This window comes from Cygnus atratus, chromosome 10, assembly GCF_013377495.2.
Source record: "Cygnus atratus isolate AKBS03 ecotype Queensland, Australia chromosome 10, CAtr_DNAZoo_HiC_assembly, whole genome shotgun sequence".
NCBI lineage: Eukaryota > Metazoa > Chordata > Aves > Anseriformes > Anatidae > Cygnus > Cygnus atratus.
Window position 1 is genome coordinate 2,889,807 of NC_066371.1, and position 15,982 is coordinate 2,905,788.

General features: G+C 37.7%; 1 protein-coding gene across 1 annotated transcript in view; it reads right to left on the reverse strand.

The window, feature by feature from the left end:
- Positions 1-15,982, reverse strand: part of LOC118248098 (contactin-6-like) — a 79,058-nt gene that overhangs the window by 12,640 nt on the left and 50,436 nt on the right. Inside the window, exons 9-13 of the mRNA XM_035546718.1 lie at positions 9,032-9,159; positions 3,609-3,784; positions 3,150-3,267; positions 2,147-2,305; positions 1,905-2,054 (exon numbers count right to left, since the gene is read on the reverse strand). Of these exons, the coding sequence (XP_035402611.1) occupies positions 1,905-2,054; positions 2,147-2,305; positions 3,150-3,267; positions 3,609-3,784; positions 9,032-9,159 (731 nt within the window). The remainder of the gene's footprint in view (positions 1-1,904; positions 2,055-2,146; positions 2,306-3,149; positions 3,268-3,608; positions 3,785-9,031; positions 9,160-15,982) is intronic.

Consider the following 15,982-nt stretch of genomic DNA (forward strand, 5'->3'; position numbering starts at 1 on the left):
TCAGAAGTTTTTTTCAGAGATTTTGGCAAGTTCTGCCATGACTGCCTGCACTTCCCCATATTTTTCTTCCAGTGTTGGTACAGCTGCAGCAGTAACAATAAAGGCAATAGCCCTCCATGCTCACAGAAATTTGTGTGAATCAGCTGTCACTTCTACATTCAAACTTACATCTAAATCTTTATCTGACTCCATTCTCTCTAGAAATGTGGAAATTTAAAGATAATTTTGTTTTGCAGTCAGAAAAGTAAATGCAAGTACGAATGGACTAAGCTCTTTTTTTTCTTTTTTTTTTTTTGAGAGTTTAGCATAGGTATTTAGTTTTATCACTCACAATCCATGTCTTTGTGCACATCAGAGGTAAATAATCTAAGACTGAAAAGAACATTAAAGAAAGGAAAAATAACAAAACAGATTTTCAAGCCTACTACTTCACTGTTTCATGAACCAGTTGATGCTCAATTAGTTCATGTGTTAAATGTGTTCAGTACTTAATACGTTTGCATGGGAAAAAAATTTGTCCTACTGCTCAGCAGAGCCTCAACCAGGTCATAGTTGAGAAACAGACAAAAATTTACAGTTGAGTGCACCAACAGAGGCTCATTTAATTCTCAGCTCTATTTTAATGAAATGAACGGTGGCTCATTTGCATCCGCAAATCTACTAATGCTCAGAGTTTAGCTGGCAAAATAACTATTAAAACAGCTAAGTTCATGTTCATCCTTCACTGCCAGTCTTTGCTCTCCTCACTTCAATGATGCATTCAGTTTTCTATGCTGATAAAAATTAAAGACAATCCTTTATTTCTCCCAGTGCGTAGCAATGCTTTGAAGCAGAATGTTTGACAGCAGTGAAGGGGTTAAGTTACTAAAATCTAAAGTGAGTCTTTCTGTTTGTTTTGGTGAACAAAAATTGGGCAATACTGTAAGGAAATAATATTATTATGCTACTGCCATGGTAAATATTATTAATTTTATTGTTTCTTTCTAGCTGTAGCCTTGTGAATCCTCCCAATACTGTATTTTGAGTTCTGTCTTGAAATGCAGTTTGCCAAACTTCAGAGCACGGCAAATGAGATAAAAGGAGAGGAGAAAGTGGACTGTAAAACCTGCTTCCCTTTCCATCCTATAAATGCTGATTTTATAGGTGGGAGAGAGTTGATGAGCAGGGGGCTGAGAGAAACATAAAAACAAAGCAAAGGTTTGGACTTCAAATAAATTGTACCAAACAGAGAAGGTCAAAGGACTGACAGTGGTGGTCATCCAAGAATGAGCCTTCTTCCCATGAGGTTCCAAGTCCCGGCAGATAAATGTGTAAAGGTTAGACAGACTGATAGCAAGGATCCTGTCCTGGAGTCAGTGGAAGCTATTAGCCTCACTGGGCTTTGGATGTTGTAATTTATTTCCTCCAGTTAAAGCCAATATCCTGTCCCTACCGATGCTCAGATATCAAACAACCTCTGCAGCAAAGCTTTGTGCTTGTGCTAGGATATGCCAGAGAGCTGGCTTTATCATTTTCTATTCAAGTCCCGGAGCAGTGTATAAATGTAGTTATAATTGGAAGAAAACAAAAGTTGCTCCACAATTGCTAGAATCAAAGTTTGTGTTCAGGCATGGGGATTTTTGGGGACATAACAAAGTATGGGCCAGCTCCAGCCTTTTTTGCTGGCCCAGGTGATCTTGAACTGGAGAGAAAAGCATGGGGTAATTCTAAGTCATGTTCAAGCATCCCTCGCATCAAGTATTGCAGGTGTGCTGTCAAGAAGACATAGGAGCCACAAGTTAAAATGCCAGACAAATATATAAGTAACCCTGCAAGAGAGAGACTCTGCTGCCACAGACCTTTCACATTGGGGAACTGGCAGTGTGTCCATGTGGAAAAAAAAATAGGAGAAACCAGGGACTTACCTGCTGCTTTGGTTTTCAGTAGAGCTGATGGTCTGCTTGGTTCCCCAATTCCAACGCTGTTGCTGGCAACCACACGAAACTCATACTCAACCCAAGGGCTTAAGTCAACCACTGTTGCTTTGTGAGTCCTGCCATTAAGGACTTCAGGAACTAAAAGTAAGACAAATATGTCAATGAAAATGTATTTTTGGAGTAATTAATGGTATATGCAAAAAATACAAGACAACTGTCAAATTGCTCACCTGTTGGAACTGACTGCCATCCAACTGAGAAAGGAGTCCTTGTCTGAACACTGTAGATCTGGACTGGACTATTATTATCTATTCCAGACTTCCAGGATAACACAGCAGTAGTGCTAGAAATATGTTCGACTTTAACATCTTCTGGTGGACCTGGGGGGCCTAATTTGAAGATAATTTTAAGACAAATGTATTTAAAAAAAAAAAGACTGATTACTGGACTGAGTTGTGCAACTCTTACTTACTCAAGGCAGTGGCATTATTCATGAAGATGCATTTTCATAAAATTCGCGCAATCTCTAAATAATGGCTTCATGCCTGTATTACTTTTTTTTTTTTTTTAATTAATGGGGGGTTTTAAGTCAGCAAAAAATAATGTTTTCGTGTTACCAATAAGAAAAATACAAACAAGGGAATTATAGATATAATAATAATATTTTTTATAGAGAGAGAGACTGATAAAGTTTCCCAGTGTGTCTTTCATTGAACCATACAACATCTATAGAGTTCCTATTGAATTTAATGAAAACCAAGGAACCAAGATTCAGCAAAAATGCAAGATGGTGCTTTATACAGATTTCTGATATCTGTTAGGGGTTACAGGATCTGCTCCCATCACAGCATTTCTCTTGCTGCTGGCAGTAAAAGGATTAGCAAAAACCTCAATCTTATCACTTAGTTGATCTAGAAAATGATCTTTCATATTATCTCCAAAGAGTGGAAAGGGGTCTGGTCTTTTGATTTTTCCAGCCTGCACTGTGACCCAGAGATGCCCAGCAATGGTAGGTGACACCATTCCGCTGAAAGAAGAGGCCTTCCTGTCCTACCATGTTGAGCTCCAAGGCAAGAAAAACTTACCTTCAAAAAAGGCTATGGCACAATTGTACAGATCTCCCATTGTGTAACTGAAATGTTGCATCATCATCCTAGGACTTTTTAAACAACAGCTGATGTTAAGAAATACTAATTCCTCCAGAGGATATAAAATCTACATTAACAGACATACCTCTTACAATTATATCTACTGCTGCAGATTGACTGTCTAAAGTTGTTTGTACCATGCACACATATTTCCCAGAATGATGTAGCTGAATATTTCTTATCATCAAATCCCCAACAGTTTCCTGGAGATGCAAAGAAAGTAAACTAATCACTCACAACATGCCTTCCATACTGGACATTTTTATAAATTGCTCAATGTTAATAAAAAAATTCAGCTTTTAAATTAAAATATTCATAGCTATCATCAGTTTCTTTCATGCGGACATTTTTATTATGGCTTCACAAATAACTCAAGTGCCTTTATGAAATTTAAGAAAGAAAAATAAATGGTTGCAGCCCTTGTAAAGAAACAATGATTTGCCATGCATATCAATAGCGATGGAAGAATTATGAAAAATGCTTATGTGGTCTAAAGACTGTGGCAAGTAGTTTCATTAAGCACTAAAGAGTTTTAAAAACTTACCCCTCCAATTCTTTCAAAATGATGTATTCCTCTTTTAAAATCAATTCTATTGCCATTGAATGACCATGTGAACGCCACATCAAGGGAAGGGTCATGAGACACCTGGCATGGAAGGACTATGCTTTCTCCAACTGTTACATCCATATTAGAAGGTGGAATAGTAATTACAGTTTTTTCTGTGGAGACAAAAAAAATTCCTTTTTATTAAAATGCTTATAAAAATAGTAGATCTTGAATGAGTTTTGTGCCATTTGTGAAATGATGTAAAATTGGCCCAAATGTTCCATAATAAAGAAGATTATCTCTAATATGATGATGATTTGAGAACACTCTTACCCATGTGTAGCCTATTACTTTTGCAGTATCAGTACAATGAGCACTCTGTGTGCTCTGAGAGCGAGCAGATGTCAGAGGAAACATTTTAAATTAGTCATATGTTACTTTGTAAAACCCATAGTCGATAGATATGATTTTGGCTTAAAAAGTGCAGAATTCATTATTAAGACTGTTAGAAATATGCCCACAGTTCTTCAGACTTGAAAATCCCTCCTTGCAGGAAACTGCAGCAAAAACAAAATCAGTATCTGTCTCTGCTTACTATATACACTGAGATCCTTAATCTATATTAATGTTAGCTGTACCTCACTGCAGTGTTTACATTACAGCTTCAGAGAAAATACCACAACAGACAGAAAAACTATCTGTGTAATCTTTTTTAACCCCTTACACTGGGAAACAAAGTTGCAGATCTTATTAAGGGAACTAGTAGTTTGCTGAAGGGGAAAGAAATGGATTTATATGACCTCACTTTTGTTGTTATGACTGGCAGATAGATTAGAGATAACAACCACTTCGTTGTAAGCAATTCCCTTGAATAAAGCTTTTGTGCATGAAAGTGTTATAAAATGGTGAGAACTGAGAGGCACGTGAATAAAATGAGAGCAGAATCTATTCAACAATATTAATGCGTTCTGAAAATAATGTGAGAGGAGGAGAAGAAAATTTTCAGGAGCTGTATTAGTTTTGTGTTCATTCTGGCTTAACCCTGTGTGTTAGAAATGCATTTGAAAATTCAGGAGTTTGGTTACCAAGGTCATGGTTCCAAAATGTTCATGCATGACAGGGCATCCAACACCTTACCTTCAAAGACATTTTTCTTCAGACTGTTACCATCATTGTGTTAACCAATTAACATGTATGTACACACAGGCAATAACCTGACCAGCTTCTTCCCAGCGTCTGAGCTGTGCTGGGTGAGTGATTGTTCCAGCACTGGTCAAGTAGCAACAAGGTAGAATGTTGCATTTTCTGCCAGCCTTTCAAAAATAATAATAAAAAATAATAAAAAATCACTGGTTTCAGTGTTATACCTGCTGCAGACATCATGTACCATTATCCAAGGAAAGTGAACAAAGAGTTTGTGTGATTTCTATTGTTATAGGTAAATAAGTTTTTTTTTTTTCTTTTTCTTTTCTTGTTCCAGAATCATTAAGAAGCTGGCTGTCTAGAGAGAGCGTCAGAGGTTCTAGAGCTCAGACTTGGAACACTTTCTCAAATTTCTCTGTCTCTTCTGATTGCTCTTCATAACTACGTAAAACTGTCATCATGGCAGCACCATCAGTTTGTCTGAAGTCAAGGACTGCAGAGATGTGAAGGACTCAGATGACTGTCTGGAAGATACTTGATCATTAAATTAAAGCAATCTCTTCTTCTCCCTGGAAGCAGAGTGTCACATACAATAAATTCCAGATGATTCAAGGGCCATAGTCTCTGTTGGCACAACTCCACTGATTTCAGCACACATTGGCAAAAAACTTGGCTCCATAAATCTTAAGTGAAGTAATTCCATTGTGAAGAACAGGTAACTTTTATAGAATAATGTTGAAAAGTATCTGGGAACTACAGGACAATTCTACAAAGTTTTCTTTTTTTACTCTTTTTTTCCTCCACTATTATTCTCACAACCGAAATAGATCAACACGAATAACATAATTCTATGAAATTACATTGCTTGTAGCAATGATGTATTTTTTTTTGTAAAAAAAATCCATTTATTTCTATGGAAAAGTTGAAGAAAAACTAAGGAAGAATGATACAATTAGGATTGTACATCATTTGTAATCAGATTCAATAGTTACAATCTGAAACCCATAGAATAAAAATAACAAATGATGTAATTTTTTTAATTGTGAAGTTTTTAAGACTCTATCAGAGCCTGTTGTCTGTTGTTCGGGAAGGGGCCATTAGTTTGTTGTGATTAAACTGGTTGGGAATTTTTGGAAAGTCTTCTTCAAGAGAAAGTTCCAATACTATTATGGTTGCCTCATAAGGTCAGTAATATTTTTGTGCCATTATTTTACCACACCTCCAAAGAGAGGATCAAGATCAGAAATAATAGAAATGATCAGAAATATAGATCAGAATAATAAAAAGATCAGAAATAATAGAAATGCAATCCTGTTATGTAATGTTATTAGACAGATTAAAAATTTCAGAGATCATTTCTCTGTTAAAAACCTATTGAATGAGAAACTTAGGATAAATATTTTGAAGAAATGCATTCAATGGAACTCACTACTGAACTGATATTTTGGAATAACAGAACATAAAGGTTTCATCTTCTAACACGACAAATCCCAATAATTACATGCTTCTAATTTCATAAGAACTGTACTTCCTTATTATCAGGAACCTATTTGCCTCCACCAAATAAATGTTGAAGACTGATCTTTTGGGAATTATACTGAATTTGTATGTGATGTGTGTTTTTTAGCAGTGTTAGAAAAAAAAATTATTATGAGGTTATCCTCCTCTTGTATCTCCTGTTCTAGCCTACTCATATCCAGTAATACTACTGATGCAGAGTGGTTCACTTGTGTGATAATTTCTGTTTCTTTTATGAAGTCGTCTTTAAGACTACTACCTCAAATACTTTTAAAAGCTTCTTAAAAGCTCTTGGATCTACATTATCTATCTATCTTGCTTAGCAACTTCAGACATGTATTATATGGCAAATCCCATTCCAGAGGAGAAAATAGATAAGATGTTGTGAGTGCTTGAGGTATAATAAAGACTTCTCACACAAAGAATAAACAACTCAATGAGCAGCAATAAACTTAATTTGCACATTAGATATGCTTTTCGAAGTTCTGACATTTCAGTTGAAAATAATGCTGAAGCAATGAGGCCTATAATTGAACAGCCAAAACTTCTCCAGAGGGGAAACAAAAACAAATGTTCCCTGCAAACAAGATCATTTTTATACCATGTTGTTACTGAGTGTTTTAATAAACTTTGTAAATGCCAAACAAAATATTTTTTTCATTTTTTTTAATGTGATTTTCCCATATTGCTTCATTAGGATGTATATATGTGGTATGTGAAATGGTATCTAACTTTAATGAAGTCAGAGCTGCCTAAACCCTAAACTTCTTGGTTTATTCACTGCTAGCTGTGCTGTAACGTCATCTCAGATTACACATTGCACTGCATCAATGCTAATTGCTCTTTCATAGTATGAGTATGAAGCAGTTTTAGACAGCTGCAGTAGGTTAGGAAGAAGGACATTCCTGCAGGCTACAGTAAACATTCTGAAGTCACGGGAAAAAAAAAAAAAAAGACAGAATTACAAATTGTATTTAATAACATGCTCTTCTTTTAACTGCAACCATTGTTAATGTTAGCTCTTTTGCAAAACTGATAAATATGTTTACTATAATCTCACAAGTTCCACATTTTAACTTGTTCTTTTCATTTAAAATCAACAAATATGAATACATGTATAAGATAACATCTGCACTGAAAAGATCATGCAGGAACAAAGAGAAAGAAAACATGTTAAATTTGTCTCTGTTTTCCTTCTTTTTTTTCCCTCATTGATAAAACATCAGAGGATACAGAGCACATTCATTTCACATGCTGCTCACAGGAACAGCTACACAAACAGTATCTCTTTTTATGTCCTCCAGCTCTGGACTAGCCCACCTGAGATATAAGTTGATACTAACACTTTTTACTAACGGAGATAGACCATCCATCAGCGTAGCAAAAACTTGAAGCAAAGGACTGCTTTGGATGTAATAGACTTTAATGTCTTCCAGGATGCATTTATCTGTGTTTCAAAAATGAGTGAAAAACACTGCAGGGAAGACACACCCTGTAGAGCATCACTGCGCTGGGACCAGGCCAGGTGAAGCGGAGCAAAGCCACTTGCCCAAATGGTGCCCACTGCAGCAACCAGGGACTACCACCCATGTGGGACCTTGCACAAAAGGTCCTTTTCTGCCAGTGCCCACCTTCCTGGATCATGTACTAACTTTGTAGTTACACTATCCAGTATCTCATGAGTTCCCATCAGTCATTTTGTCTTAGAGGACTTACAATTTGGCTTTTTATAACTACCCATACTGAGAAGAGCTCACTTTCAAAGACTTTCAAAGAGACAAGTTGTTTTCTTCGTAAGGAGAGAATTTAAATTTTAGTCCAAATTCATTATGGAGAAGAAAATAATGGTAATGTGCAAGGAGGATGTTCCTCATTCTTCCTTCAGAAAAAGACTTGCTTAGTTACATGGTTCTGTAGCTAACTGTCAAAATGGTTTAAGTGAAGCAAAAATAAAATGTAGGGAAATGTAAACAAAAAATCAAATACTTTCAGACTGTATCCAGGAAAACAAAATAGTCTAAAAGCAGAGAAGATATTCTGACAGATTCTTTACTTTATTGTTAATGCAGCAATTAGACTGGGGAAGGGCTGTGGAGGATGGACATTTTAATACTCAAGAGTCAAAAGCCAAGTGAAGACATAAAGAATAGTTTTCACTTGGCTCTGATTTGTTTTAGAGTTTTTTTGCCAAAGTAGCACGCAGCAGCTGGGATGCAGAGGAGGAGTGGGTGGCTTTCGGATCTGCGGGGATGCAACATATGCAATGTATATCTGTGCAACATGTATCTGCGCTGAAGAAAATAAATCCACCTGATTTTGAGATTAATTCATAGTGTCTTATTTCTTTTTTTACACCCCAGCTTTAAAGTCTCTTCTGAATCTCAGATGGGATAGAAATTATAAATGAGCTGAATAAATTCATGTAAACACACTGCACAGGGGCCACCAAACTGCAACAGTGCAGCCCATGTCTGTGACATCTACATGGTACTGCAGTGCAAATATCATTATTAATGCTACTGTACATTTCTGTTGGGAGACCTTGCTGATAAACAAATTGATCATCAAACTGGCGTGGTCATGAGGTTTCCCTTGCTGCAAGCATTTTAAGCTGTAAACTGCACGTAAAAACCTGTCACTATTGATTGGAATACTGACTGGCACAGTTTTGGGCATCCCAGTGAAATAAAAATAAAAAACAACAACAGCAAAAAACACTTTCTAATATTCATAAAGCCCAAAGAAAAATACTAAAGTACCTTTCACAGTCAGGCTCCCTGAATTTCTGGCAATTCCAAACTGATTTGTTGCTATACAAGTGTACACCCCGGCATCTGACTTGGTGATGTTGTAGAGCCTGAGACTGCCATCCTCAAGGAAGACGATCCTGGGAAAACAAACAAGCAAACACACAAAAAAAATAAGAAAAAAATACTTCTGTTACAGGAACTGTTACAAAAATTGAATGTTTTTTTCTAATATTTAAATGCCTCCAGTATGTTATTTCTCTTCTACAGCATGGGGAATATGTATTAACTACTTTTCACCTCTCCTTATTATTGATTTCTATATTGGGAAAGTTGTATTGACATACTGGAATTGACCACTAACTTATCTAGTTCACTTGCAGTAAAATTAGGAGTCTCAAGAGAATGAAGGAAGACCCAACTTGTTACCTAATTGTGCTATATTTTACCATAGGGAGCTTTTTTTCCAGATCTCAATGTTCTGATGCTATACTAATGTTATGTCTGAGGCCAGCTGCCTGTGCAATTTTGTCAGGATTATTAAAAGACATTAGCAGACTAGCTGAGATGCTGAAATGCCATCTCACAAGCCAAGGAGCCAAATCAAATACACCACTGTCTCACAGGGCCCTCAAATCACCTTGTTAGTCACTATGTTGTTCACACCAGTTTGCTGAGGATTGGGTAAATTGCATTTAATAGTAATTTCAGAACCACTCCTGGGTTTTATGGACAAAATTAATTTCTAAGCTTGTTTACATGCCTCTTCTTGTCAATGAGATACATTAGGATATAAGCCAGTGCAGTGTTCAGCTTAAGTTTTCTTTAGGTAGGCTTTCGTGGCATGCCAGGAACCTTTCTACTTTTACACACAAGAACAGAGCTTCAGGGTTTGGGGATTTCCTTCACAAATACACAGAACACACATCTAGCAAAGGTAGAGAGTTTCAAAATGAAAACTGAATTATCTAGGCAATGAACTTTAGGACACAAAGTAATATTATCGTATAAAATTTTCTTTATTTTGTGTCAGTTCTTCCATCCACGTGTTGCCTCTGGTAGATGTTGAAGTTTTGGTTATTTTTTTCTGAGCTCAGAAGGACAGTGGGCCGAAAGGCATGAAGTCCCTTGAAGTCTCAAGAAAATGGGGTCAGGGTTTCCGTGTAGAGCCCCTCCTGCCAGTGTGGCCCCTGTGTGAGCACACTGCTTAGTAGGCATCAGAGAACCTGTACCCAACAGGGAAGAGCAGTGCTCAGACACTGCGTTTTCCTAGATCTGACAAAATCCAGATGTAAGTCATAAATCCAAGAGAAAAGAGGCTTCATTCATTCCAGTGCTCACAGAAGCACTGCATTATTCTTTTATATTCTTATTTTAATTGACATTTAAATCTAATACAAGAATCCTTTTATAAAAAGAAAATACCTAATTCATGCATCACAGCTTGGGTATTTAATATTTATTACTGACAACATAAGATTGGATGATGTAATGAATTATTAAAGGAAATGAACAATAACAAGAGCAGAAGTTGAAGTTGGCTGTACTATCATAGCTGTTAAATCACAAAAACCATCACAGCATCTTGCTGTATTCCACTCTTGTATTTATATGCTTGTAGCTACAAGCATAACACACATCAAGCCTTGTTCTGCTTCCCATTACCCTCTCCCAGCCTCTCAGCTGATGGAGGGAAGCGCCAGACTCGGATTTCCAACCCTGTGTTGAAACACAGAGGCCAGCCCAGCCTGCAGCCCTGCCAGGGAGCTGCAAAGCAGGGGCTGCAGCAGATTCACAAGGTGGATGGAGGGGAGCACACCCACGGGGACAGGACGGTGGGGATGTGCTGTTCTGGAGGTCGTGTGCTCCATCCCCCCTCTATTTGCTCCCACTGCTGAACCAGCAGGATGCTCCACTGTGCCTCAGTGCTGATTGAATTCACCTTGCAATCTCCATTTTTCACCAGCTGTGATGCATGCTGCTTCTTCCCTTTATTTCTCTCCTTGTAAAGTCCTGACTCTGTAGAAGACTTGCTCCTGCTCAGAGGCAGATTTAGGAGTGAGGAGCCCTGAGTTGGGATGTCTGCATGGCAGTGAGGACACTCTTCTGCCCTTCCAGCTCCTCCAGGGTGCTCATGTGGCACCTGCTCCCTGCAGCGTCTCTCACTGGGGTGTGGAGCTGAGAGGGGATGGGATTCAGGTTTGAATGAAAAATCTTTGTTACCTTGGCAATAATCACCAGCTACTGCAGTGGTTGCTTGCCTGCAATTTGTAGTATGATGAGAAAATAAGTTGGGGTTTAATAATCTATCATATAACCACATTAATGTATCCATTTATTAATATCACATATCCAAATACATCGGAGAGGAGCAAAATACAAATCAACAAAGTACACTCTTTAACGTAATGATGTATCAACCAAACAACATTTTCAGATAAGGAAGGATGAATAAGCAAGAAACCTGAGGTTATAAGTGCATCTTCTTGGTGTGGGGAGACACCCGAGGACAGTATTTCAAAGGTGGGTTTACATATAAGGAAACACTTACAGGTTTTTCACTTCTGCCTTTGCAATGTTCTTTGCATTAATGATGCATTTCTTCGCACTAGTTTGTACCAGCCGCAAGAAAACACTGTCATCAAAAACTGCTGGTGATAAAATAGTTGATTCAATTGACTGGTTAGCTAATGTATGGTGGCTTTATTACGGTGCCAACAGATACTCAAGCGTGGATCAGCAAATGCTCATAAATTGGATACCTGAATTATAAGTTATAATGAGACAACTTAGTGTCTCTCTCACCATCAAATATTGATGCCCTAATATTTTTCCTGCAGTTGTACCTAAAAACTCTACGTACAGACTGGAATCTAGAAGTGGGTATGAGGCAAAAACAGACAATCCTAGTCCCCAGAAGCTTCCACTATAAGTAAATATCCAGGAAAAAGAGTCTGTAAAAATACACAATAATAAAGGGAAGAATCTTTGAATGCACAGGCTCTGTGCTTAGCCCTCTAAGGGTTACTGGTTATGGCTTTTTCACTGAAGTTTAGTGATGTCTAGCTTAGACTTTTTTTCATGTATTTGTTAGGAATTGAGATCTGAATAATTCACAGCTTCGTGGTTTATTCACTAAGAGGGGTTTGTACCCACTCAAGTGCTGATGAGGTAATGTTTGATCTTTAGAAATGCTGTTCTGAAGCAATACTTCCACAACTGGGTGAGCTGGGGCTGGAATGGCTCTCTCAGCGGATCAAAACAGAGCTCAGCAAAGACAAGCCATGAGCTAACAAAAGCTTCAGAGCTGCTTGAAACAGAAGTCACGTTACCTAAAGACAATTAGGGAGCTAGCTGTAAATACAATACTTGGGCAGAATTTATGTAAAAACACAATGAGATCTGGAGTAATTAGCTAGCAGAAAAGGGAATTAAAGGGAAAAAAAAAAAAAAGTAATTTCCAGATGTACCAAGGTCTGTGTCAGGAGAGGGATGAGAAGGCAGAACACAGCAGAAAATCAACATGATGCATTTCAAATGCATGGAAAAAAGCTCTGCAAAATACTGACCCAGTTGCCATGAATGGCAAAGTTGACATAAACTTCCTCAGAGCCACGACTTTGTGCCATGGGTGGGTTCAGAGGGGCTGCACTTTGTCCTCTTCCATTTATCTTCCAAATAATGGCACCGCGATTCTGACGGTGATGGGAATATTTCCTTTAATGGGCTTCAGATCAAGCTCTTACAAACGATTTAAAAAGAAGCTGTGAAATGCATGTCTCACCTGCTGAAAGGCTCGCTGAAAACCGTTACTTTTCACAACATTTTAGACTGCGTGAAGGCTACAGATAATAATTCTTACCATTTGCATCAGGAGACAAGGTAACTTCAAGTACTGTGACAAGACAGAAAAGTTAACTCACCCAATATAGTGCAAGTAGAATGTTTTCTCTGCCAGAAAAAAAAATTGACTTTACTCCATAAGTAAATGAGTGTTTGTCAAGGGACAAACATCAAAAGATCTGCAGTGGAGCTGATAAATATGTCGCTGGTAAAGGAGGAGAAAGAAGAATGAAAGGAGCTACTTGGGACACAGCTGTTCATAAAGTCCTGTTGCAGCAAGGGATCGCGTAGGCATCTCCAACTTACAAAATGTTTCAGTGTTTATCAGGCTCGTGCTGATGCTGATGTTCCTGCCTGAATTATGCAGGTGCTACCTCTGGGTAAATAGCTCAATTAAGTAAAGACACTATGAGGAAATGAAGAGATGAAAATCCGGTGATATAAACTTATACAACGTTCCAGCACACACGAGCTGATTGGAAATGCTCTGACATGCCATTCCATGTGTAACCAGCCTGGGAACCTGCCCCACAAAGAGCTGGATATGGTGGATGAAGTTCACTTCAAGTGGATCATGCGAACGTAATTCAGCTGTCAAAGCCCAGTTTGAGGCCACAGCCAGGCAATTCCCTATCTGGAGCCAGTGCCCATGGCAGAGGCAGGGCCTTACAATCCTCAAGGCACCAAGCGAGCACCAGTCCAGGGTTTGGCTCCAGAGGTGATGCCTTTCTGAGCAGGATGACAATTGATTTCAGGAATTGATCCAAAGCAATTTGAGCCTCCATGAACCTTCAGTCACACACCAGCTTGGGAGAAGTTTTTCCTCAGTTAAGCACGGTGTAAGTGGTGTCCTTTTGTTTGCTTTTAATTTGGTAATTTCATGGGATTGATCCATGTCCTCATCCTCTCTGAGTGACTCCATTAATGTGAAAGATAAGTGCTACACGGGAAAAGGGAAAACGGGCTACCCAAGATCTGCTGGAGTCAAAACTCTGCGTAATGTTCAAAAGAATAGTTTGCAATGTTTCTGCAGAAGACATGAAACTGGGAAGAAGTGAGAGCTCATTAAAATTGTCACACACACTTTTTAAGTAAAGAACTTGAGAAATCAAGCAGGGATGATAGGTACAGCTTTTAATTAACCAGGCCAAACAAACCATCTCTGAAAGTGTTGTCTCATGTGAACAAAAGACTGTTGATGGCTATTTGCTTTGATCTTAAGAGCATGAAAGAATAATATGTATTTAGCAAGGCCGATAGAAAAATAAAATCTGAGAAAAGAAAGAGGTGTCAACTCATTAGATTTTGAAGTGTTTTGTGCACTGCTATATTATTCAGCCTATCTGTTTTAGAGAGGTACAATTTTAATTCATGGATGTGAATTACATTAATTCAATACAGCAAATGTCTTTGAAATCTCCATCAAAATCAGCTGAGCTGCACTGGTGTAATACTAGGGGTGATTCAAACCTATGTCTGCAGATTTCAGCACTTTCAGTAGTACAGTTATCTTTTCAAGGGCATAAAATAATTCCTTTCAAAATAAAGTAACCCTGATACTTGATGTAAAGATTCACCCTTCTTTTCTCCTCTCTGCCTCTAACATCAAGTGTCTGACACCTCATAATGTTATTGAAGTCATCATCACGGCACTGTACAGATAAAAAGGGAGTATGCTGGATCTGATGAAATCAGAGGCAAAGTAATTTTTATTATCTGAGAAATCCTATTTGAAACCATGTCTTCGCAGTCTCACTTTAGTGCTCAAGAGCAAAACCACTGTTGCTTTCACAGGCTATGAAAAGCTATTGTTTATAAATGTCTTCAGGTATGCTAGCAGATGCTGAGACAATAACTGACTTTTCTAATTTTGCAAAGATTGGTAAGCATGAGAGAGGCTGAATTAAAAAGCACAAGGAGAAGCAAGCAAGGGACAGCCACTTGAACACAGATCTCAAGTGACTCAGAATTCCTACTGATTTATGCAGATGTAAATGAGAGTAAAGTTTGACTGAGTGAATGAATTGTACCTGCTGATGACAGCTCTGGTATTTTTGAAAAGGTCCCACTGAGTCCCATCTGAGATCCAACTGTCTGTATTATATGTTAATGATCTTTGTACCTGTTTATCCTATTCTGAGTGTAATTTGTATGCTAATACTATTGCCATTTAATAAACTATGCTTAAATGAAGATTTTCCTTATCTGCATGCTGGCATAAAGGAGCTTCAGAGTTGATTGACAATTAACTGGAAATAAAATAAATGCCATTAAACTCTGTGTTAACTATTTAGATCAAAACAAAATTACACAATCTATCTGAATAGTCTTATTAAAACATTTTAGAAAAGAATACCATCAGCAATGGTAAAAGGTGTCAATAAAACACTGTTCCTTTCTATTTCCCTGAATTTCTAAAATGTTCCTAAACCTGAACATTATTTTTGCATAGAATCTTCGTAATTTGGAACTACAAATATTTATTTTATGCAAATATCTACACACATCTGAATTGAGTTTTACTCCATTGTGAAGCTTTGAGGCAAATTACAATATTTTCAGGAGACTGTACTCTCATTAACATAAAACAGTGATAATTGCTATGCTGTCTTTAATATACTTGTGATAAATGTGAGGCAAATGTCTTTACGTGATGGCCAAAGCAAAAAGTAGGAAAACCACCTTGTTTGTAGATATGTGCCTAAACCTACTGAAGTATTATGTCTCAAAACTTGCAGCTGTGGAATACTGGGCAGCAGCATCTCTATGCATATGGGAAAGAAAGACTTTCCAACCAAATAGTTAGTTTGATAATGGACCAAAACAAAAGATAACCCCCCCAAAATGTTTTAATCCCTTCAGCTTTCTAAATCATTGCAATAATTTTTAACAAACAAACAAACACTGCTCTGCCTTTTCCCACATAGGTAACTTGGTCTCATGTCGTATTTAGCAGATATGGCCCATTTATGGCTCCTCTCTCCCATGTGTCTGTCCTCATCCTATCTGAAATCTAAACAGTTGATGTCATGGGATTTCATATAACCTAGACTGAGACAAGAGCCATACCTTAGCAAGTCCAGCCAAAAAGGTATCTCTTAGTTACAAGTCTATTTTGTG